The sequence below is a fragment of the Dreissena polymorpha genome, chromosome 3, assembly GCF_020536995.1.
Source record: "Dreissena polymorpha isolate Duluth1 chromosome 3, UMN_Dpol_1.0, whole genome shotgun sequence".
Classification (NCBI taxonomy): domain Eukaryota; kingdom Metazoa; phylum Mollusca; class Bivalvia; order Myida; family Dreissenidae; genus Dreissena; species Dreissena polymorpha.
This window is the reverse complement of record NC_068357.1, coordinates 34229993-34256889: the sequence shown is the minus strand read 5'-3', so window position 1 is coordinate 34256889 and position 26897 is coordinate 34229993. Positions and strand designations below refer to the sequence as shown.

Below are 26897 nucleotides of genomic sequence, written 5' to 3'. Positions count from 1 at the left end.
TTGTATGTTCGGCCGTTTAAGTAAGACTGTCCATAAATATAGATATAAACAACGAAAGCTTTGATAATTGTTATGTGTACAATTCTGATTGGCTGTGTAACGTCACGTGTCTACATGTACAATTCTGATTGGCCGTTTGTTAAGTCACGTGTCTGCAACTTAAATATACGTATGCAACGGACACCTAACGAATACATACGGAAATGACCGAAGATTGACACATACGGTAAGCAAATATTCGTGTCCGGTAATTATAACCCGAGGCTTATGATTTGTTGATCCAGATGGCTGCCTATTTAAGATTGTATGAAATGTGGTACAAATTTCGATCATTATATAAATCCAACAATGCCCCAAATGTGCGTTTTGTGTGCATTATGTTACAACCATCATGACCCCAACCTATAACAGGGTTCGCCAAAACTGTCGGTCCGCCGGTCCTGACCGGCAAATTTTTCTAAGGACCGACAAGTGATTAAAGATAATCGGTCCGACTGACCGACACAATCGGATGAAAATTGGTTTCAAAAAGATCACTCAAAGTGTATAATATGCTATTGGATTAATAGAAGGTAAATGCTTTTTGTTCAACTTCTGTCAAAATCCTATTTTTCTTACCTTCATTTTGATGTTTTGATGTTTAAAGTTGGATTAGAATTAACTATCACATGCGAGTTCAAAATCAACGGTCTTTGTTAAAAAGGCAACTGATTGCGTCCGCCTTTTTATTTGTTCCATTTAATTTCTCCACAACAAAAACCGCATGAAAACTTGATTCAACAGGCATTTGTGAGCATTTCTGTTAAATAGTTTCATTATTATATTGTTCTGGGCAGAAAATATTTTAATTCACACACCTACAATTTTTGAAATCAAAATTAGTTTTTTCACCCGATGTACTATATTTCGGATATTTTAAAATTCGGACATAGGGATATTTATGTTCTTATTTGTTGTTGATAGTTTGTAGCAATATGTTTTGTGTTATTTCAGACAACAAGAATGGATGGTGGTAATTATCATGGGCCTTTCTATCAAGAAATAGGTGTGAAAAACATTCATTTAATTGAACCTGGAAATCAACCACCTCAGCTAAGAGAAAATATTTCAACAATAGGTGTTGTTTTAGAACTTGTGAAATCAGCTAATAAACAGAAATTGAAGTCATCCAAAGTAGTGTGAATGGGTGTGTGCAATTAAGTCAAACTTGTTTGGATGTTACCCTAACCTTTCGAGAACACGGATTTGTAGAGCTGTGCAGGCTAAAAACAGTTTGACAAAAAGAAGTCTAAAAAGAATACCTTTGGTTTATATGTGGTTTATTATTAATATAATAATTGTTTAATTATATCGACTTTGGACATGTTTTTATTGTATTTTAATGTGATCAAAACCAATAAACATCAAAAAGGTACTCTCTTTTGTTGTGTTTTGCTGTTATAGTTTAGTCGGACAGTGGGACTGACAGAAACTGATTCGGACTGACAAAAATTTCAAGTCTGTCAGTCCGAATGACTGACAGATTTTTCAAGTTTTGGCGAACCCTGCTATAAACAAGAGCAGACAACTGTATCAAGCATTTTGACAGAATTATTGCCCCTTTTATACTTAGAATATGCCTATTATTGATAAATCTATGTTAAAGTTTGACAAAACAACACTTACCTGACATACCACCATGCACTCCACTCAAACCATCCCCCACGTCCCCCCAGCACCCCCCTCCTTATTTTTGAAAGATCAACTATTTAATTGATCACACACCCACATTATACCCCCCTCTCCCCCCCCCCCCCCCAACCCCACCTCCCCAATATTTTATTATTTTTTTCTTATTTTTGAAAGATCATCTATTAAATGCTCACACACCCCCCTCTCCATGATGGCTATTGTTATACTGTCAAGCACTCAAATAGTCGAGCGCGCTGTCCTCTTAACAGCTCTTGTTTTTTTTTGAAAGTCAGAAATTGGCGAATTTAAGTGCTGACGAAAACATCATTTTTATAAAAATGATGAAATTTCGTGCTGGGGAAAATAAATGGTTTCACAGTATTTATTGCCACTGCTAGGTTACATCTTCCTATTTGATAATTTCTTAGAATTGTTTTAATGGGCAATTTAACATTGCTGAATCATAGTTATTGGTAGCCAGCAGAAGGCAATTAATCAAGGCATCATCTATTAACAATTTCAAAAAGTGTAATAGCTCTAGACTGTTCTTTTGAATGTTCAACTTTGCATGACCTGTAAATGGGGCAACTTATGGCTGAGAATCCTCCTGTGTCCAATTCTCCACATCAAATTGATTTTAATCGGTCAATGTCAGGCACAAAGTAAATCATTAAAAGGAGAAGTCACTTCGCCTTCATGAAATAAATGTGCGAAGTGAAGATTAATTGGGCGAAGAAATCGCCCACTTCACCCACGCCCACTTGCAAGACCCCTGCATCTGTAGTTTTCTAATGTCTTGCCAATAATATTTCTGTTTGATTGACCATTTAAATCATGTTTTTTTTGTGATATCCATTTGGGCCGTGCTTTGTAAAAAGGGGGTTTAATGCATGTGCTTAAAGTGTATTCCCAGATTAGCCTGTGCAGTCCCCACAGGCAAATCAGGGATGATACTTTTCACTTTGATTATATTTTTTTGTTTTAAGAAAGTCTCTTTTTAGCAAAAATCCAGTTGAGGCGGAAAGTGTTGTCCCTGATCAGGCTGTGCAAACGACACTTTAAGCACATGCATTAAACCCCTTTTTGCAGAGCGAGGGTCATTTGTGAAGTTAATATTTGCTTATGATTGTAAAATGGAAACTTCAGCTTATGCCAGATTAAATACTGCAGAATTCATAATATCTGAACTTATTTTACAGCTACCATTCATCAAAATTCAATGTCAACACAAAACGGCTTATATTTGTAATATGATGAAATTTCATCCTCAAATATGGCAGGAGGAAATAAAATACTCTGAAAAACCTCTTTCCTGTTCAAGAAAGTTTCATTTACTAACGTGTTGGAATGAGGTGGATTGCCTTGGGTTGGGAAATATTTCCGGCATCACTATACTGAGATTCTTCTTTTGTCCTGAAACAAAAAAGAAAAATAATAGTATTCTCTGCATCAATCATGCATTTGTCAGTACTCTGATTGCTTTTTCAATAATATTTTGCAGACAATTTTGCTCATTACCACGGTCATAGTCATTCTATGATTAAAAACATCAAAGACATAGGAATATCAACGTTGCACTATACCACATGTTTGTGTCACTTGACCGAATAGTCATTTAGAGACATATTTATAGACGTTACTTTTTTGGCATGTGTCGTTATAGGCAATATCGATGCTGGCCTCCCTTTTCATTTAACAATATTTTTTCTTTTGCAGAAAAAGTTGCAATTAAGATCCTAGACAAGACCAAATTGGACCAGAAAACCCAGCGACTGTTGTCTCGTGAAATCAGCAGCATGGAGCGTTTGCATCACCCAAACATCATCAGGCTGTATGAGGTAAGGATCACCCAAACATCATCAGGCTGTATGAGGTAAGGATCACCCAAACATCATCAGGCTGTATGAGGTAAGGATCACCCAAACATCATCAGGCTGTATGAGGTAAGGATCACCCAAACATTATCAGGCTGTATGAGGTAAGGATCATCCAAACATCATCAGGCTGCATGAGGTAAGGATCACCCAAACATCATCAGGCTGTATGAGGTAAGAATCACCCAAACATCATCAGGCTGTATGAGGTAAGGATCACTCAAACATCATCAGGCTGTATGAGGTAAGGATCGCCCAAACATCATCAGGCTGTATGAGGTAAGGATCGCCCAAACATCATCAGGCTGTATGAGGTAAGGATCACCCAAACATCATCAGGCTGTATGAGGTAAGGATCACCCAAACATCATCAGGCTGTATGAGGTAAGGATCGCCCAAACATCATCAGGCTGTATGAGGTAAGGATCACCCAAACATTATCAGGCTGTATGAGGTAAGGATCATCCAAACATCATCAGGCTGTATGAGGTAAGGATCACCCAAACATCATCAGGCTGTATGAGGTAAGGATCACCCAAACATCATCAGGCTGTATGAGGTAAGGATCACCCAAACATCATCAGGCTGTATGAGGTAAAAATTACCCAAACATCATCAGGCTGCATGAGGTAAGGATCACCCAAACATCATCAGGCTGTATGAGGTAAGGATCACCCAAACATCATCAGGCTGTATGAGGTAAGGATCACTCAAACATCATCAGGCTGTATGAGGTAAGGATCGCCCAAACATCATCAGGCTGTATGAGGTAAGGATCGCCCAAACATCATCAGGCTGTATGAGGTAAGGATCACCCAAACATCATCAGGCTGTATGAGGTAAGGATCACCCAAACATCATCAGGCTGTATGAGGTAAGGATCACCCAAACATCATCAGGCTGTATGAGGTAAGGATCACCAAACATCATCTGGCTGTATGAGGTAAGTATCGCCCAAACATCATCAGGCTGTATGAGGTAAGGATCACCCAAACATCATCAGGCTGTATGAGGTTAGGATCACCCAAACATCATCAGGCTGTATGAGGTCAGGCCTTTGAGCCTCACTCTGTGATAACAGGGTTTGATGTGTGTGCATAAAGTGTTGTCCCAGACTGGCCTGTGCAGAATTCACGGGCTAACCAGGGACAACACTTTCCACTTTGTATGCTCCCCCAAAATTTATTTTGGGGGGAGCATATAGTCGCCGCTTTGTCTGTCCATGCGTCTGTCTGTCCGTCCGTGCACATTTTTTGTCCGGGCTATTTCTCAGCAACTAATTCAATGAAACTTTATGGGAAGCTTCACTACCAAGAGGAGATGTGCATATTATCAGCGGGTTCTGGTTGGATGATTTTTCACAGAGTTATGGCCCTTTGAAATTTTCTATACAAAAAATTCTTGTCCCCCAACTACTGTGCCCTCAAGACATTTCCTTTTATCTGAATATATAGAGCAATATTGTGACAAAAAAAAACTTTGGGGAGCATCACCTGTCTCTGACGGTTTCTTGTTTGGTATTTTTTGTTGCAAGAAAGTCCCTTCTTAGCCAAAATTAAGTTTAGGCGGAAAGTGTTGTCCCTGATTGGCCTGTGCGGAAATACACAGGCTAAACTTTGATGACACTTTACGCACATGCATTAAACGCCATTTTCATTGAGCTTGGCTTATATTGGTATAATGGATATTGGCCTTTACCAAGTTTGTTCAGATTATGCCCCTGGGGTCAAAACTGCTCCCGCCCTTCTTGTTTCCCTTGTATGTGTATTGCAAAAACTTGAAAATCTCTTTGAAAAAGTAAAACCCATAGGTTTGGTATTACGCATGTAACATTTAGTGTAAAACAACAAATGTCAACCATGAAAAGACAATAGGTTGTGGATAACACGTGACTTCCTACCTCAAATGTCGAGGTCACAATAAATGTTCAAAGGCTCAATTTTGCCCAGACTTTAATTTCATAACATATCATGCAAATTTAATATATTTTTTACAAATTATCGCCAAATAATTTTCTCAGTATGTCAAAGGATAAGGTCACACATTCACACATGAAGGTTAAAGATAAACATTGGCCATAAAACATTTGATCCCGACTGCCACTTCATCATTCATCAGGCACTTTTTGCAATTTTACCATAATAAATGTTATCATTAAGAAATTGAAATTAATTTTTTTCTTCCAAGCTTCATGTTAAAGGTCACATTTATATTGGAATGGTTAAGGTAACATTTTCTGATTTAAATGTCCAACTTAGGCATACTACAGTTTGTCTAAACTGTAACTGCGCCATTCATCATGAAATTTTCAAATTAATTGACAGCAAATGTGTTACAGGCAAGTCCTGTGCCCCTTTGGCAAAGGTATAGGTGTGACCAAAGGTCAAAAAACAATCATGTGCATATTGCAGCTTTAAAGCCACATAAATACTCAAAATCAACAAATATTTTGTAAAATGAAGTTATCCATAAAAATTCAGTGTTCCTTATAGCAATAGCCAAATTTCAACGCTGTGTGTGGTATGGTAAAATAGGTTTCAATAAGATACAAAATGCTCATTTTTATATTGTTTTGCTGGATGTCTGTTGGTCTGTCAGTAAACCAGTTCGTTTCCGATTAAAAACTCGTCAATGAAATGACTGATTGGCTTGATACTTCACATGTGAATTGTCCTTGGACTGTAGATGGCCCTATTGAAATTGGGGTAACATGGTCAAAGGTCTAGGTCACTGTCACAATAAGTGTGAACATTGTTTCTGATAAATAAATTGCCAATAAATTGACTGATTGGCTTGATACTTCACATGTGCATTGGCCTTGGAAGGTAGATGACCCTTATTGAAATTGGGGTCACAAGGTAAAGATCAAGGTCAGTATCACAATAAGCGTGAAAATCATTTCAGATCTATAACTTGGCAACTAATTGACTGAATGGCTTGAGTTTTGCCATGTGCATTTGCCTTGGACAGTAGAGGACCCCTATTGAAATTTGGGTCACTACATCAAATGACATGATTGTTGACTGTCACAATAAGTGGCAAAATCGTTTCGGATCAATAACTCGTCAACGAATTGACCAATTGGCTTGATACTTCCCTTCTGCATAGACCTTGGACTGTAGATGACCCCTATTGAAATTAGGGTCACTAGGTCAAAGATCAAGGTCACTATCACAGAAAGTGTGAAAATCATTTCCAATCAATAACTGGTCATCGAATTGACCGATTATTTAAAATGGCTAGATATGTGGCCAACAGGCATCTTAATATTGTTTCATTCCATTTTTATGCCCCCAAAGGGTGGCATATAGTTTTTGAACTGTCTGTCAGTCCGTCCGTCCGTCAGTCCGTCCGTCCGTCCGAAAACTTTAACATGGGTCATAACTTTTGCAATATTGAAGATAGCAACTTGATATTTGGCATGCATGTGTATCTCATGGAGCTGCACATTTTGAGTGGTGAAAGATCAAGGTCATCATTCAAGGTCAAAGGTCAAATATATGGCTTCAAAGCGGCCCAGAAGGGGGCTTTGTGTGTCTGACAAACACATCTCTTGTCTCATTTCCTTTTTACACTTTTTACCTTTCATAGAATTTTGTTTATCTTAATCTTTTCAATTTGTTTGTATCAAATTTTTCTTTTGTATTTTGCATTAATTCTCAGTGGAACTCATATTAATGAAAGTATAAAATAGCTTGTAATATGACCTAAAGTAAAGTTCTTGTCGTGCTTATGGAATTACCACATCGTGTTTATTTTATTTTCTGATGCTAAGCTCCAATAAAATTAGCAATCATGGATTTAGAGTGGACAGATTATTAACCTGCATAATATACCTCAGGTCTGAACTATGAGCACTTTTATTAACATTTCCCACTAATTGCAGATACTATATTTAGTAAAAAAATGGAATGTATTTTCCCAGAAATATCTTGTTAAGTCTGTCTCTGAATGTATAATTGTGTACAGGCTTTTTATGCTGCCAATTAGTGGAAAGCTGGTGTTCTCAGCTGCCTTTTTTACTTCTGGGTGGATCTTGCTCAAACTTTCACAGTTGAAAGACCTGAATGTGTTGATGATTGTCAAATACTTATAGCTGTGATTAGCCGTGGCAGAATTGTGGTCTTGGGTCTGTTTTTCCACTTTGGAATGTATAACTTTATTACTCTAAGTTTTCCGACACTTGTATTATTTTTTGTTAGTGTCCAAAACTTTAGATACGGAAAATATTCACAAATTTCAGGTGTCCGAAATTATAGAGAAAAAATGTAATGTCCAAAAAATATAATTATATTGAAATAAAACCAATAACTCAATGCACACTAGTGTTTATACTTTAAAATAAAAACAACTTCACAGCTTTGCTTACTTTTGCCTGAAATAATATTGAACAAAAAAGTAAAAACAGTAAACATACTGCTTCCTTAATAGGAAGATATCATTTTAAATGGTGTTGGGTGAAGCGATTGTTTTTTACTGGTGTACATGGTTATTTACCCAATTACACAAATGTTATGGTCCATTGCCCTGAGGCATGCGTCTCCCAGGTTTTATGCCCTTAATCGGTTTGTAAAATCCCATGATCAAAGTGTCACAAGATAAGCGAATACAGTGCTGAAATCTGATAAAAATAGCACTGTTAAATGATACTGTCCGAAAATTCAGAGTCATTAATGATAGACGAAAATGTGCATGTCAAAAAATTAAGAGTCACGAAAAATAATTATTTTGGTAAAAAACAGGGGTGTCCGAAAACGAAGAGTGTCCGAAAACTTAGATTTATTATGGTAGTCACATTTTTAGCTCATCTATTTTTGAAAAAAAATTATGAGCTATTGTCATCACCTTGGCGTCGGCGTCGGCGTCGGCGTCTGCGTCGGCGTCCGGTTAAGTTTTGCGTTTAGGTCCACTTTTCTCAGAAAGTATCAATGCTATTGCATTCAAACTTGGTACACTGACTTACTATCATGAGGGGACTGGGCAGGCAAAGTTAGATAACTCTGGCGTGCATTTTGACTGAATTATGTGCCCTTTTTATACTTAGAAAATTGAAAATTTTGGTTAAGTTTTGCGTTTAGGTCCACTTTTTTCAGAAAGTATCAATGCTATTGCATTCAAACTTGGTACACTTACTTACTATCATGAGGGGACTGGGCAGGCAAAGTTAGATAACTCTGGCGTGCATTTTGACAGAATTATGTGCCCTTTTTATACTTAGAAAATTGAAAATTTTGGTTAAGTTTTGTGTTAAGGTCCATTTTATTCCTTAAGTATCAAAGCTATTGCTTTCATACTTGCAACACTTACTAACTACCGTAAGGGGACTGTGCAGGCAAAGTTATGTAACTCTGACTGGCATTTGGGCGGAATTATGGGCCCTTTATACTTAGAAAATTGAAAGTTTGGTTAAGTTTTGTGTTTTGGTCCACTTTACCCCTAAAGTATCATAGATATTGCTTTCATACTTGGAACACTCGCAAACTATCATAAGGGTACAGTAAAAGGAAAAGTTGCATAACTCTGGATGTCATTTTTACGGAATTATGGCCCTTTTTTGACTTAGTAACTTTGAATATATGGTTAAATTTTGTGTTTCGATCCACTTTACTTCTTAAGTATCAAGGCTATTGCTTTCAAACTTCAAATACTTTCATGCTATCATGAGGTTACTGTACCTGGCAAGTTGAATTTTACCTTGACCTTTGAATGACCTTGACTCTCAAGGTCAAATTATTAAATTTCTCTAAAATTGCCATAACTTCTTTATTTATGATTAGATTTGATTGATACTTTGACAAAACTACTCTTACCTGACATACCACAATAGACTCCACCCAAACCATCGCCCGTGTCCCCCCCCCAACCCCCCCCCCCCTATTTTTTTTTTTTTTTTTTTTTTTTTTAAGATCATCTCACAAATGACCACCACACCCTCACACTATACCCCCCACCTCACCCCCCCCCATTTTTTTTTTATGAAACGGTTAAAAAACACAAATATTTATTTTTATTATTTTATGTTTGAAATACCGTCCAACCATCGCACCCAAGAATCCCCCCCCCCACCCCCCCACCCCCCCCCCCCACCCCCCCCCCCCCCCCCCACCCCCGATTTTTTTTTTTCCTTTTTTTCGCATTTTTGGAAGAAAATGTAATAAATGTCCACACCCCCACACAATGCACCGCTCTTCACTCCACCCCTCCCTCCTTTGTGATTGAAAATGAGAGTCCCTTCACCTTTAAAAAGAAAATAGATGAGCGGTCTGCACCCGCAAGGCGGTGCTCTTGTTTTCAAGTGCTCTTTAACTACTGGTTGCTCTTGCTCAAAGTTTTACAGTTCAATGACTATAATGTTTAGATCATAAAGAAATGAATTTTGACTTCAATGAGTTTTGGCAGAGTTATGGTCCTTGGTCTGTTTTTCCAGTAAAGAATATTTTATAGTCACACAATTTTGTTTTTGATTTCTCATTTAGTACTGGGTGAATCATGTCAAACTTGCACAGTTCAATGACCTGACTGTTTTTTTATATTTTAAAGTAAGGGAATCTGGCTGCAACCAGTTTATAATGAATTATGGCCCTTTTTACTTTGTCCACTGTGGAAAATATTGTTGATTTGTCTGTGCTATATGTCAGATCAAGATTTTGACATTTCATCGATATGTAGATATAAATGAGGAGAAATTCAATGCAACAAATTATTGCCCTTCACTTTAAATTATTGTTTTTTAGGATTATACCGTTAATCAAGGGATTTGCTCCCTTTCATAAACAAAATTTATTTTGCGGGGATATCAATTCTACAAATTTGCTTCTTAACCCTTTCAGTGCGGGAACCGAATTTTGAAGGCCTTTGCAAACAGTTTGGATCCAGATGAGACGCCACAGAACGTGGCGTCTCATCAGGATCCAAACTGTTTGCTATTCTGATAATATTCTTTGAAAAAATTCGAAGAAAATGCTAATTTTAGAAATTCAGCAGACAACATTTTAGCAGTCGACAAATTTCCGAGCATGCAAAGGGTTAAACATTCAATTAAGAATGATAGGCACTCATTTGGGAAAATATGTCGTTTCTGACATTGGGAATGGTGGCTTAATATAAACCCTAAATTTGACTAAAATAACACTATGATTGCTGCAGTTTGTCACATTGATATGTTGATGTTCTGGCAGGTGGTGGAGACGCTAGCCAAGCTGCACATTGTAATGGAGTACGCAGGTGGTGGTGAACTGTTCACCAAGATCTCAAACGAAGGCAAACTGGCAGAACCAGAGGCGCGGCATATCTTCTCCCAGGTTGCTGCGGCCATTGACCATATGGTAGATATTTGTCTTGTAATCTAAGTTGTTATTGTACTGTTTGTTTGTATAAAAATGTAGCTGTTAATTAATGCATAAAATATCACTATTTTATGCTTTCCAATGGTTTATAGAGAAACATCAGTGAATTAAAACTGATATTTCACTGTTTTAAACAGAATCAGTGAAATATAAGTGAAAATAATTGATAATTTTAATTGTTTTACTGGAACTATTTTTAGATGTCTTTGGTTTCCACATTGTGACCAGCAATTTAACAACGGCGACTTGTCTGCTTTTAATGTATATTAAAACATACAGTGCTGGAACCGAATTTTGAAGGCCATTGCAAACAGTTTGGATCCAGATGAGACGCCACAGAACGTGGCGTCTCATCTGGATCCAAACTGTTTGCTATTCTGATAGTATTCTTTGAAAAAAATCGAAGAAAATGCTAATTTTAGAAATTCAGCAGACGACATTTTAGCAGATGACAAATTACCCAGCATGCAAAGGGTTAAAACATGCAGATTAGCTTCCTTTGAACATACATGTAATAACATGTCAGGAAGCCCAACGGCGAATTATATTGTCGGGAATGGCAAAAATACAAAAACAATCATTTGTAAGCATAAAATAAAAAGCGAATTTGTTGGATTTTGTCGAATATTGATTTTAATTCAGTTGTGATCATAGAAAAATCATTTTCTATGATCCCTCGTGAATTTAAAATCGATATTCCACCAAATCCAACAAATATCCTCTTTGTGGTTGTAGTTCTACCTGCTATGATGATGTTCACAGGCAATTACTTGTTTGGGATATTAACCCATTTATGCCTAGTGGATTCTCCAATCCTTCTAAATTGGATCAATTTATTTCCAAATTAGGGGTGTCTGGTATACTTTTTTCTATATTTAGAATATTTCTTACAGAAATTCCTTTAAGCAAACAGCGTAGACCCAGATGAGACGCCGCATCATGCCGCGTCTCATCTGGGTTTACGCTGTTTGAAATGTCATTTTTTCAGGACGCTAGGCATGAATGGGTTAAAATACAAATTTAATAACATTCTGTTAATGTATATCAATAAAGTTATTCCATGGAGATTTATGAATTGACAAAGAACTTAAATGGGTATATTTGAAGCCATCATGACTACGTTGGTTTATTTATGTCGGTAATAAAAGGTCAACTAGTGTTCTAAACATAGAAACTTAATGAGGGTAATAATAAGATTATATAAAGATTAAAAAGAAGGAGTTGAGTGTGAAACGGTTGTATTCACTTGCCATTCGTTAAGTATATATACAGTAGATCTACGCTCTTCTCATGTGATTTTGCCCATGAGAGACTCAGATGAGGACCAATGTGGGTGTAGAGGAATAATAAATAAGTTCCTGGTATTAAGTACATTGAGGGCAAAAAAATTGCCTTGGAATTGATGCCAACAGATAGGCTTTGTTTCATGCAGATCTTACTGAAAGAGGAATTTGTTTGCCGACTTTCTGTTTTTTATGCCCCCGGTAGGGTGGCATATAGCAGTCGCACTGCACGTACGTCCATCCGTCTGTCGGTTTGTCTGTCCATCTGTCTGTCTGTCACACTTTTGCGTTTAGGTTTAAAAAAATGTTCATAACTTCTATGTCCCTTCAGATGTAACCTTCATATTTGGTATACATGTGTATATGGACAAGGCCTTTCCATACGCACACAAATTTTGACCCCTTTGAAATTGACCTTGAACTTGGGGTCCGCGTTTAGGTTTCAAAATCTGTGTTTAGGTTTCGAAAAAGCATTTTTCAGGGGCATATCTCATCCGATGAAAACAGCTCTTGTTTTTTATTTAAAAGTGATTGTCTGTTGATGCTAATATATATTACAGAAACACATGCTTGGTTTTGATGTGCCTTTCTTTGTTATTCAGTTATTTCACTATGAAAATAAAACACATTGAACCATTCTCTTCAGTCATATAAGGCAAGGACAAAATTCTAATTGCTACAATAACATGTGGTCAGGAATCAATACAGTTCAATGTAGTTAACAAGATAGCAATTTGATGACATGGATTATAATTGGTCTGATGCAAGCACTAATTGATGTAGAATGAAGGGCGTCGGTTGCCTCAATATTTTGACAAATGTCTGTAATGTTTAAATTCCACTGCCTTGTTCTTAAAGATGTATCTCCCAAGTTGTTGAAGATAGTTGCCGCTTCCCACAAATAAACAGAAGATATTAATCTTAGCCATTAAATAAAAAAAGCTTTGTCTTTGGAAAATTGGGCTTAATGCATGTGCATAAAAAGCCATCACAGAACCCACTGGCTAGTTACAAGTGACAACACTTTCTGCCCAAATAGGATTTTTGCGTAGAAGAGACTTTATTTAAACAAATAAATCCACACAAGCTGAAAGTGTCCTCCTTGATTAACCTGCGTGGACTGCGCTTGTATATTGTAATGACACTTTACGCTCATGCATTTTACCCTTTCCCTGTTAGAAGCAAAGTGAAAATAGCTATGTGCAAACAGAATAAAACCAGAATAGCCTGTGAGTTACTCGCAGTCTGTTCTGGTTTTATGCTGTTTGCTGCTTATCAGTATCTTAGAGTTTGAAATAAAGCCTTTAAAATTTGAATCTAGTAAGAAAGGTCTTTAACTTTCTGAGGGATTACAAATACATAGAGAATACATGGTAGGTGCCGAGATGGAGAAAGTTTATCCGGTGAGACTTAGAAAAAGAAAATAGGACTAGCTTTAGCGAGCCCTATTTTTCTTTTTCAGGCTGAACCGCATAAACTTTCTCCATCTCGGCACCAACCATGTATTCGGTTTATCCTGCCTCACGTTACCTTATGCCATTAACACATTTTATTTAAAGACACATAATTAATTTACATCAAATAATTATTTTGGTCGGACCTCCTACATGTACACAGCATCGTGAAGACCAAATAACTACCAATTGTGTCAAGTAAAAAATAGTTTCACATTTAACTGTTCCTTTTAATACTTTCCTATTGAAAATATGAGAAGAAATAAAAAACGAATCAAGAATGTGATACTTTTCTTGGTAGAAAGTGAAACAAAAAATGCAACAGCAAAAAAAAACAACTAAATTTTATTTACCTCAATGACAACTTTAATCCAATGCTTATAACAATAAAGTTACAACGATATGCACTTCCATTTTCTGTTCTTCCATCCCTTTATCGAAATACATTTTCTGTTCTTCCATCCCTTTATCGAATTTGAAATATATTTTAAACCACACTATTTTGGATAGCTTTTGTATCAAATGCTAACCACTCTCAGACTCTGAGTCTGACCCAAAACACGATTGACAAAATCGTAATCCTGTAGAAGCGAGTTATTTTATTCCTTTAAAAAAGGCTTTCGAAGTTAACAATTATATGGGACAAACAAACAATCCGAAATACGTAATGGATTCGTTTGATGCTTAAAAAGAAAATTACTGTATAAAACCACCACGTCAAAATTGTCCCTAAAATCCAGCGAGTCTTGCTTAAACTAGTATGTTTCGTCAGAGAAATGACGTCACACTAGGTACGTCATAAATTGCGAAATCAAGTAAATGAAAATGAAAATTACGGAAAGCTCAGGTTTGGTAATATATTTAAAAGAAGAAACAAAATAGGATCATATAATAAAACAATAACAATCATGATGCGTCTCAATAAATTTCAAAGGTCAAATATTTGTTAATCGGCGCGCAGGAATACACACTTCTGTTAAATCGCGGTCTCGCGAGGTACTGCCGGATATCAACTAGTTTCTTTGACACTTCTTTATTAGGTCAATGTTTGCAACAGAGGCAGGATAAATCAAAATACGTATCTAAGAGGTAAAGGGTTAACCTAGTTTTCCCAGAACAAGACTCAAAAAGTCTTATATAAATGTGGCCCCTTCCTCTGTCTTGCTCCCCTAATGTTATCAAGTGTCCAACTCCTCTAAAGGTTGCCTCTCGAACAGATTTCTCATGCCATGTCATACATTTTTTGTAAAAAAATTTGCACTAATCACCTTGGCACTGAATTCGGTCAGGCTAGAAAATTACCATAAATAGGAAAGAACTATTGATTTTGTTTGCTATGATGAATACACTTCAATAGTAATAAAAAAGCATAGAGTGTCTGTGCAAACAAATGATAATCCTTTAACCCTTTGCATGCTGGGTAATTTGTCTTCTGCTAAAATGTCGTCTGCTGAATTTCTAAAATTAGCATTTTCTTCTATTTTTTTCAAAGAATACTTTCAGAATAGCAAACAGTTTGGATCCTGATGAGACGCCACGTTCTGTGGCGTCTCATCAGGATCCAAACTGTTTGCAAAGGCCTTCAAAATTTGGTTCCCGCACTGAAAGGGTTAATGGCGCAGACCTGCATGAAAGTCAATGTTTAACATTATTGCTTGTCTGAATGGAATGGCCATCTTTATGATGTTTACTTACAGAGCTTAATAGACTCCTCCAAGTATTGCTCGGTTCGACAGGAATTTATGACCTGTTTTTGAGATGATTATCTTGAAAAAATGTTTATGTCTTTCAATTGTATCACAGACTGCACAGGCTCATCTAAAACATCACTTAATAAAACATTACTCAAAAGCACTAAGCCTTTTTTTCCCACAACAAAACTCACATAATTTTCAGATATTGTTTGTAAATGTATATGTTTGTATGTATCGGTAAATAAGCATTTTTTGAAGTTCTTATGCAAGGCAATCAAACAACTAGTGGGTAAATTAAATGCTCTGTTAGTTTCTGATGATTGTTATCAGTGAACTCTGGTTTTTCGCAAATTTACATTTGGTACAAATCAAATTGACCTTTATCCAAGGGGATATATGTTGTCATTAAAAAAAGAATGACAAAAAAAGCTTTTGTAAATGTCGGAACATTTACGTGACACAATTGTGCATATATGTGTCTTGTTCTGAGAAAATTGGGCTTAATTCATGTGCGTAAAGTTTCGTCCCAGATTAGCCTGTGCAGTCCGCACAGGCTAATCAGGAACGACACTTTCCGCTGTTATGGTATTTTTGTTTAAAGGAAGTCCCTTCTCACTGAAAATCTTGTTTAGGCAGAAAGTGTCGTCCCTGTTTAGCCTGTGCGGACTTCACAGGCTATTTTGGGACGACACTTTACACACATGCATTAAGCCCAGTTTTTTCAGAACGCCACTCATATAAGTATTTAAATTGTTTGTACCAAGTGATAAGTTGAGCTTTTGTAAAATCACCCAAAATGGAAAACTTAAGGCATATTTTACAATAATTGTTATCATATTAACCCATTTAATTTAGTGGTCTCTCCCATCCTTCTTAATTGGATCAATTTATTTCCAAAATAAGGGATGTCTAGTATATTTATTTCTATATTTAGAATATTTCTTACAGAAATTCCTTTAAGCAAACAGCGCAGCCCCAGATGAGACGCCACATAATGCGGCATCTAATCTGGGTCTACGCTGTTTGCCAAGGCCTTTTTACTTGACGCTAGGCATAAATGTGTTAAGGCATATTTTGCAAGAATGGTTATCATATTAAACTGTTAAGTTTTTCTCTCAAGCATAAATTAATTATTTTTTTTCATTATTTTTTCACATGACTTGTAGGCATTCTGCTAAACTATGAGCTTATATGGTTTAGAAATACATCAGTGCCTTTCTGGTAATTTTGTCCCTGTATTGATCTCATGAATATCATGTGCACTCATAACAATAGTCTCATTTGTACCTCTCTTCGAAGACTCATGTGCTAATGGCAACCTGAGTAAGTCTGGTAATTTGTTATCAGCAGAATCAATGTTAAATCTCATTAAGATAATGATAGGCCATTGAAAGAGACTTTTCCAATGATGCTTTATTTATGTGACTATTGAAAGGGCTTTTAAATTGGTATACATGTGTGAGTACATTAATGTTTATATATGGGCTGGCTGCTGGGAAAACGGGGCTTAATGCATGTGCATAAAGTAGCATACCAGATAAACTTAACCCTTTCAGTGCGGGAACCGAATTTTAAAGGCCTTTGCAAACAGTTTGGATCCAGATGAGACGCCACAGAACGTGGTGTCTCATCTGGATCCAAACTGTTTGCTATTCTGATAGTATTCTTTGAAAAAAAAATGAAGAAAATGCTTATTTTACAAATTCAGCAGACGACATTTTAGCAGACGACAAATTTCCCAGCATGCAAAGGGTTAAACAGTATAAACAGGCTTATTGGGGACAACACTCCTCGCCTAATTTGGATTTTTGCAAAGTCTCTTACTTCTTTTTACAAAAATTACCATAAAAGCAGAAAGGGTTGTCTCAATAAAGCCCATGTGGCCTGCACTTGCTTATCTCAGACAACACATTGAGGGCATGCATTAAGCCACATTTTCCCATAGCGCCGCTCAATGCATTTCTTTTCATATTTCGTTCAGTATCTTATGCTTAAGGTGAAGGTCATAAATCAAGGTAAAAGGTCAAATGAATTACAAAATTAATTAACAGGAGTTGATATGTATGATGAGAATTGATTCTGAAAGCAACACTCATTTTCCTATGAGCAATATTAAGCTTGGTGGTTATCTAAAGTTAAAGGTCAAATTTTTGGGAAACAAGGATGTTTGTCTTATAACTTGGCTGTCATTGATAAGGCAACGAGTCAAGATCTGAATAAGTACTCCCTCACTCGCCAAAAAAGCCAAAAACCATGGTGTCAGTTCTGGTTGTAACAACTAGCCAGATCAAAAATTAAGTGACTGTAAATCTCAATTATACATCTTAACCTGTCATTTTCAAGATTCAAGCACCTGTTTCAAAGCGAGATAATTATAAATTGAAGCAGGTCCACAGCGCCTTGTCAGTTTGATCCGATGTTGTCATGCCTCCAACATGACATTTTGGTTAAAAGAAGTTCAAATTAATTAAACATTTGTTAGCTAAAATATTTTATTTTGTATGCAAACAAGTACTGAATTCTGGGGGACATATCAAAATATTGTGCCTCCTCCAGTTTGTATGACCTTGATGTATTATCCTTGTTGTTTTCTTACAGACTTTTTTCAGCACAGACAATATTTGGCTCGTTCTGTTCATTCAATTAAACTCATTTATTGTGAGATGTAGGTTTTTAAAAAACAACCAAGTTTCTGTCAGATAAATGACATATTTTTTCTCCCAAAATGAGTGTCATTTTGCATTTTTTTCAGCACAGTCACAACATCATTCACAGAGATTTGAAGGCAGAGAATGTGTTCTACTCGGGCTCAAGATTTGTAAAAATTGGAGACTTTGGCTTTAGCACATGTTCCATGCCTGAAAGTTTATTGAACACATTTTGTGGCAGCCCTCCATATGCGGCCCCCGAACTGTTCAAAGACGAGAGTTATGTTGGCGTTTTTGTTGACATTTGGGCAATGGGGATAATGCTGTACTTCATTGTGACAGGAATAATGCCATTTAGGGCAGATACCGTAGCAAAGTTAAAAAAGTGTATATTAGACGGAAGTTACATAATACCATCATACGTGTCAGACAGTTGTCAGTTCTTGATTCGTAGTATGCTTAAGGCCGTTCCGCAAGACCGATTCACAGTGCAGGAGATTCTGGACTCTGAATGGCTCGAGGGTCAAGAAATTCCAAAGCCCCTGGAGCCTTATAGTGTTTATCCCAGTCTGTCAGGTGCTCATATCAGTGATGAGGAAAAAGACGCAAGAAAAGTGCTGAACGAACTTGGCATCACTGACACGCATTTTCGTCAAAATGGTTCCCGGGACTCGAGATCGAGTGTTACGGGTACATATAGGATAGTTCTGCATCGAATTCACAAAAGGCGTCTTGGAATCAGCGACAACAGTTCGTCAAGCAACATACAGGATATGAATCGGTCACGTTCCAATGTTAATCGTGATAGCGGAACTGCTGCTCCGTCTGTGACAAAACAGTCAAAATTGTGTACTATATTGTGATTTTAGTACATTTCTGTGATAGTATTATTGTTTATTTACATATATTATTTTACATAAATGAGGCATATACAATTGCCCATTTTGTTTTGCAAGGGAAGGTAAATTTTTAATTGTGATATGTTTGTTTTTTTAACCGGAAACAGTATTGCCGATTGTATTACCTATATGAATGGTATTTATTTAGTTTTTTTTCCTAATTTAAAATCATTCCATTTTCTATTTTATTGTCCCCTACCGGTTTCACCGGAGGGGACTTATGGCTTGGGCTCTGTGTCTCCGTGAGTCTGTCACACTTTTCTGGATCCTTTGATAACTTTAAAAGTTCTTAATATTTTTTTCATGAAACTTGAAACATGGATAGATGGCAATATGGAAATTATTAACGTCATTTCATTTTGTTCCTACATAAAAAATACTGGTTGCTATGACAACAAATAAAAAAAATAAAAAATTCTGACAATGGTGGAGTCGGTAGGGGACATATATTGCTTGGCAATAGTCTTGTTTAAACAATTTTTAATCAACATTCCTAACTGATTGTTCCAAAAATGATGCATATATATCATTAAAACATTACAATTAATTAAGATAAGATTACATAATAATGTAAAATGTAAAGTAAAAACTCTATGCTGTACTATTTATATTTATTTCTTGTTAATTGTCAATTTTTTATTTGTTTACTAAATACAAATGCTGTTAAAAAATGACAATCAGAAAATGAACTGAAGCAAACTTATTTTTGATAAGTAGTGAGATAAGGTATTGAATTGCAAAGTAAAGAAATATAGAAACAATCAGTGAGATTTATTCTTACATTTATTTGTTTTTCATAAGTATTATTAATAATGCTAAAAAAGTTCTAGCTTGAAATGACAAGTTGTGTTTTCAGTGTTATAATTTAACACATTACAGGGGAGACGATATACTTATTTTCAATTTGCAAGCACTTATAAAACTACAAATCGTCTCCCTTTAAATTGATACAATATACTGTCTATATTTACACAAAAAATGAACAATCATTCTTATAGTCTCTTATGCTTAAGGTTTACGTTAAACTTTTACATACATTTAACATGTCTACCTTAAAACTTGAGCTAAAATTTTCAGGTAACTATTTCTTCTGTCTGTCAACCTGAGCACAAAGTCCATGGGAGCAAGATTAAGCCAAGAATGATTGTGATCTAGAGGTCAACCCTCCATCTTAAGTTGAACCCTTGATCTAAAGGTCAACCCTTAATTTGAAGGTTGATCCTAGATTTACAGGTTAATCCCTGATCTAAAGTTCAACTATTGATCTAAAGTTCAAACCTTGAACTAAAGGCCAACCCTTGATTTAAAGGTAAATCCTAGAGTTGTAGGTTAACCATAGAATTAAAGGTCAACAATATTGAACTTAAGGTCAACCGTTTATTTAAAGGTCAATCCTAGATTTATAGCTTTACCTCTTCTCTTAAGGTCATCCATTGATTTCAAAGTCAACCATTGAACTAAAGGTAAACCCTTGATTTAAAGGTAAATCCTAGATTTATATGTTAACCCTGATCTAGCCTAGTTACCTTGCTTGCAAGACCTAAATAAAGTCACTCAAAACACATGATTAGCAAATAAAGTATGATCTCAATATGACCAATGTATGCAGAACTAATAGATTTAATGTCAGAGGATCAAAATTTATAAAACAATCATAGCTTCTTTTCATTTGATAGCGCAAAATGCCTCTGGGTATAAATTTTTGATGTTCATACATAGTTTAATTTTTGATACTTTTTGGTGGACTGGATCTTTGAAGAATTTATATCAAAACATTAATAGATCTTAATGGTCATTAAAGTAATAATGTCAAACTGTGACAGACAATTTATGGATGGGCATTGCTCTGTTAAAAGGGGTATTAATGCATGTACATAAAGTGTGGAGTCTCCACAGGTATTAATGCATGTACATAAAGTGTGGAGTCTCCACAGGTATTAATGCATGTACATAAAGTGTGGAGTCTCCACAGGTATTAATGCATGTACATAAAGTGTGGAGTCTCCACAGGTATTAATGCATGTACATAAAGTGTGGAGTCTCCACAGGTATTAATGCATGTACATAAAGTGTGGAGTCTCCACAGGTATTAATGCATGTACATAAAGTGTGGAGTCTCCACAGGTATTAATGCATGTACATAAAGTGTGGAGTCTCCACAGGTATTAATGCATGTACATAAAGTGTGGAGTCTCCACAGGTATTAATGCATGTACATAAAGTGTGGAGTCTCCACAGGTATTAATGCATGTACATAAAGTGTGGAGTCTCCACAGGTATTAATGCATGTACATAAAGTGTGGAGTCTCCACAGGTATTAATGCATGTACATAAAGTGTGGAGTCTCCACAGGTATTAATGCATGTACATAAAGTGTGGAGTTTCCACAGGCTACTCAGGGACGACACTTTCTGCTAAATGGTATTTTTTTTTTATGTATTTTTTTAGCAAAACTCCAGTTTAGGCGGAAAGTGTTGTCCCTGATTAGCCTGTGCGGACTTCACAGGCTAATCTGGGACAGCACTTTACGCACATGCATTAATAACCCCTTTTCACAGAGCACGGCCCAATTATCTAGTTACCAGGTTTTTATAGGCATTTTGCTAGTCATTCTTACAAGTGTGGAATATTGCAGCTTTCTTTTGACATGTTGTAGTATCTTGTTGCCATCACAATCTGATACATATTATGATACACAATCATATCTGTTATCATTTTTGAACCCTGGTAATGAGAAAATAGGCCTTATAATGATCGCTACAATGGCAGCTAATGAAACCAAGAAACCTGACCTGATTTTATCACAGAAAGGGTAGCACAGGCTGATCTGGAGCCATGGTGGCTGTATACGGCCTAAATTATGATAATAGCCATTAACTGTTTACCACTTAAAAACATATTTTGATGCATTTGTAGCACCTTGGAAAGATCAATTTAATTAAAGACCATTCTTACTACATTCAACTTTTTAAGGCTTTATTTCCAACCCTTACATACTGATGGGCAGCAAACAGCATAAAACCTGAACAGACTGCAAGTAATTCGCAGACTGTTCTGTTTTTATGCTGTTTGCACATAGCCATTTTCACTTTGCTTCTGAGTGGGAAAGGGCTAATGAATTGTTTCCCAGGTCATTTGATGTCTTAACAATCCAGGCAAATGTTAAGCTGCTGTTATCAATACCAAATTTATGTACATTTTGCTAAGTTGTATAATTGCTAAAACAAAACACAATGTTTTTAGGAGATAAAGAAGTAAATAATAATCATAACTTAAAGTAACATTTGCTTGCCTTTTTGCAGATTTTATCTATTTTGTTTCTCTTTGTTTGCTATTGAAAACAGACTTTGGTGTAATATTCTTAAAAACAACAGACCACATTTGTATTCTTTTAGCAGAATTTATTTGCTTAGTTGCTAATTTGTACAACTACTGATAAGAATGGTGTGTATTGCAATAACTTAAACGTATTGTACATTTGTGCCGTGCTCTGTGAAAAAGGGGTTTAATGCATGTGGGTAAAGTGCCGTCCCAGATTAGCCTGTTACCAATACAGGATCTCATTCTTGCATTTATTTAACCCATTTATGCCTAGCGTCTAGAAAAAAGGCCTTGGCAAACAGCGTAGACCGAGATGAGACACTGCATGATGCGGCATCTCATCAGGGTCTGTTCTGTTTGCTTAAAGGAATTTGTGTAAGAAATATTCTAAATATAGAAATAGGTATACTAGAAATCCCTAACTTTGGAAATAAATTGATCCAATTTAGAAGGATGGGAGAGTCCAATAGGCATAAATGGTTAAATAAAGTTAAATGAAGGGATTAAACAGCCTCTTATTTGTTTATAACACTAATGATCATATTTGCAATAGTGAAGGTTTATGCACAGTTCTTGGACAGTTTTTATGCCCCAGGTAGGGTGGCATATAGCAGTTGAACTGTCCGTAAGTCAGTCTGTCCGTCCGTCCACACACTTTAATGGTGATAACTTTTTCAATATTTAACATAGCAACTTGATATTTGGCATGCATGTGCATCTCATGGAGCTGCACATTTTGAGTGTCGAAAGGTGAAGGTGAAGGTAATCCTTCAAGGTCAAAGGTCAAATATATGGCGTCTGTACGAAAACTTTAACATTGGCCATAACTTTTTCAATATTAAAGATAGCAACTTGATATTTTGCATGCATGTGTATCTCATGGAGCTGCACATTTTGAGTTGTGAAAGGTGAAGGTCAAGGTCATCCTTCAAGGTCAAATGTCAAATATATGGCGTCTGTCCGTCCGTCCCAAAACTTAAACATTGGCCATCACTTTTTCACTATTGAAGATAGTAACTTGATATTTGGCATGCATGTGTATCTCATGGAGCTGCATATTTTGAAAGGTGAAAGGTCAAGGTCATCCTTCAAGGTGAAAGGTCAAGGTCAAAGGTCATATTTTGCAATATTGAAGATAGTAACTTGATATTTGGCATTCATGTGTATCTCATGGAGCTGCACATTTCGAGTGGTGAAAGGTCAAGGTCATCCTTCAAGGTCAAAGGTCAAATTTTGCAATATTGAAGATAGCAACTTGATATTTGGCATTCATGCGTATCTCATGGAGCTGCACATTTTGATTGGTGAAAGGTCAAAGTCAATGTCATCCTTCACGGTCAAGGTCAAAGATCAAAATTTTGCAATATTTAAGATAGCAAGTCGATATTCTGCATGCATGCGTATCTCATGGACCTGCACATTATGAGTGGTGAAAGGTCAAGGTCATCCTTCAAGGTCAAAGGTAAAATATATGGCTTCACAGTGGCACAGTAGGGGGCATTGTGTTTCACTAACACAGCTCTTGTTTATATATATTTAGAATAGTATTTTCCAGTAGCTGAATTTCAATTGTTCTGAATTGTATTTTGTATGCCCCATCATCTACTGACATATAGCGACCGGCCTGTCAAATCATTCTGTCAAGATCTCTGTCGACCCAAAATGACATGTTTCATATAAAAACCAATAATGTTCCCTAATAATCTTTGATACTCTCATGGATGTCATCCATCAACACACCCACATTACTCTGAGCTTATTTTACCTGACCTTGACCTACTTTTTGACTAATTTGAAAGGTCAAAGTTCTTGGTTAACCCTAAATGAAACATTTCATTCAACATCAATAATGATTGCTACAAAGCTTTGATACTTGAATGTTTGTAATCAATGTAAAATATAATCAAACATACATCCGCTGACCTCATGCTGACCCCCTGACCTCATGTTGACCTTTTCATTGACTACCTTTGGATTTGTTCAGAAGTTCAAAATTCTTGGTAAATCCAATTGGACATTTTGCTGGACATAGATAATACTTTACTTAAAGTTTTGATACTTCCATTTAACACTCTGCACGTTCACATTCGCTGACCAAATTTTCACCTTAATATTGACCTACTGTTAGAACTACCCATGTTCAAATGGGCCAATTAGTCAATACTGACAATACTTACAATGGGTGATTTTTGTTTAATTAATAAATTGAAGTAAGACGTTTATGATCAAAATGGCATGCTTTGTAACAGGCTTTGTAACAGGAACTTTTTAAGTTGATTTTATTTTTTAAGCATTTTAACTTATGTTATGTCTTTATCTTATACATAATAACACATGTATGAGGATGACTACAGCTTACCTTTGTTTCAGTTTTATAAACTTTATATTTACAGACAAGTGATTGCTAAATGTGTTATAAATAATTGTGCATAAATAATATTTATATTATATTATTATACTATATATTATATTAAGTCCATGGGATTTATTGGAAGATGCATGTAATCATATTTAAAATAAATTGAATAAATTATTGCAAATATACTCTGAGGGTAAACCAGTACAGTTAGAAAAATAACACTGTTTTTGTTTGGACACTTTAATTGACACTATTTTGTGATATATATAAATATCAGCAATTCATTACATGTTTGAAACAAATAAGCCAGATATTGTTTTGAACAATCACCATTATGTCATCCCAATAGTTTTCAAACTATTATTTGTTATTTATTGAGTTACCAATATTTGAAATCCAGATCTCCTGGTCAAATTTACGAAAAAACTTCTAAACACTAAAGAGGCCAGTTGTATCACTCAAGTTGCATCACTAAATCTTTATGAAACTTTGACGGAATGTTTTTATTTACAATATCTAGTTTGTATTAAAATCTGGTTCGTGTGCGTTTTAATACAAGGTTACCAGGTCAAATCTTAGAAATCTTGGATACCAGTCTAGACGCAATATGTATGACCCAATTTTATGAAAGTTGGTCAGTATGTTTATGTTGACAATCATAGCTTGACGATATCTTTACCAATTTGAAATCGGTTCACATCGTTTAAAAAACTCTTTCATCAGGTCAAATCTTAACCAAAAGTTTTGTTAAAATTCTAGAAGCCATTTTTCTTATCCTACTAGATGAACCTCTGTCTGAATGGTTGTATTGACCATATCTAGGCTGATTTAGTACCTGGGTTACGTGAATCCAAAAAGCTAGTTTACCTGGTCAAAGTCGATAAAAACTCTTGTTAGCATTCTTGAAGCAACATTTGGAACTTATTCTTGATCAAACATTGTTTAGAATGTTAACATTGACAATGTCAAAAACATATTTGAGTGTAGGTCAAGTGTAGTTCACCACGTCAAGTGTGACAAACAATGGTGTACAGTTGAACTCTGGTGAGGGATTAGGAGCTTTATTGGATTTTTTGTTTGGACCATGTTAAAAGCATCATGCAAATCTCCATAAAATACACATGTGAAACTAGTATTAGTATTAATGTATGTTGGAGTGTCTTTCATGTTTAATGACACTTTTTGTGAAAGATAGCTGTTGATTATGTTGTTGATTCTTGAAAATAATTGTGAATAACTTGATTAAAGGAGTAATAAAAATAATAAAATAATTATATGTTAGTTCTTGTTGCCTGCAAAATAAAATAATTATATGTTAGTTCTTGATGCCTGCATTTTTTCTTAGAAATGGCCCAACAAATTTTATCAAACTAACAATTCGTCAGTAACAATAGTATTGGCTGACAAATAGTTTTATTGAGTTAATGAGTAAATTATTATCATTTTGCTACACTGGCTCTATAGGCAATGTTAAGTCTTAACGCACAACATTGAGTTTTACACATACTTTTAAGTCTTGATATGCCTCTTTTGAATGTGGGTGCAAATAATTAAAGCAGTTGTAATTATTTAATATCTGCTAAATGTATGTGTTAATTACTTGTCCTTTGTCAAAGGCCAAAGTGACCATGCTTTGTTGGTTCTTCAGTTGCGCCCCATTGGCCTTTAGAACTGGCTGGAATGTATTGCTGAAATTGCAATACAAAGTGCCTTTGTTTTTCAGCTACCAAATAAATCCCTGGAGAAATATTTTAAATAGTTGTGTTAAATTTAAGATATCATCTTAGAAATACTTAGTACATGTACTTGTATTTGCATGTAAAGTTACGCTTGATCAGAGGTTTGGATGAATCAATTTTTAGGCATACGTTTACATTTTTTAAAAAGAAAGTTTGGAATAAATGAAAAAATAGATTGTTATTTAAATATTATAGGACAATGAGATGTAAAAACAAAACAAAGTCCAAGTCTTAACTGTGTAGAATATTATTGCATTTACTCACATACATATTTGTATATACACGATAAATATGACTATATTATTTTTTTACTTCTGAACTTAAGATGCTGAAATGATATTTGCTTAAATAACAAATATTTTATATTAAACACACACATTTACATGAAAATATTGACCCTTAGTTTAAACCTATTTATTTTAGCTTGATTGCATCAAAAGCCTAAGGCTTATATAAACGCTCTCAAGTCCTTTTCCTGGGCCTAGAACCAGTACTTGGTGTCTTTGGGGAAGATCTAAAGAACACTCCCACAGTGGGGATCGAACCATTGACCCTTAGAAATATGCATGACATGGTATAATAAAAAAATCACCATTGACAGCAACTATA

At 35.6% G+C, this 26897-nt stretch overlaps 1 protein-coding gene across 3 annotated transcripts in view; it reads left to right on the top strand.

Moving 5' to 3' along the window:
• Positions 1–25820, top strand: part of LOC127873635 (serine/threonine-protein kinase NIM1-like) — a 63984-nt gene extending 38164 nt beyond the window's left edge. For all 3 annotated transcript variants that reach the window (XM_052417521.1, XM_052417520.1, XM_052417522.1), the window contains 3 exons: positions 3388–3509; positions 10724–10870; positions 18075–25820. In XM_052417521.1, the coding sequence (XP_052273481.1) occupies positions 3388–3509; positions 10724–10870; positions 18075–18833 (1028 nt within the window). In that variant the 3' untranslated portion in view covers positions 18834–25820. The remainder of the gene's footprint in view (positions 1–3387; positions 3510–10723; positions 10871–18074) is intronic.
• Positions 25821–26897: the final 1077 nt, after the last annotated feature.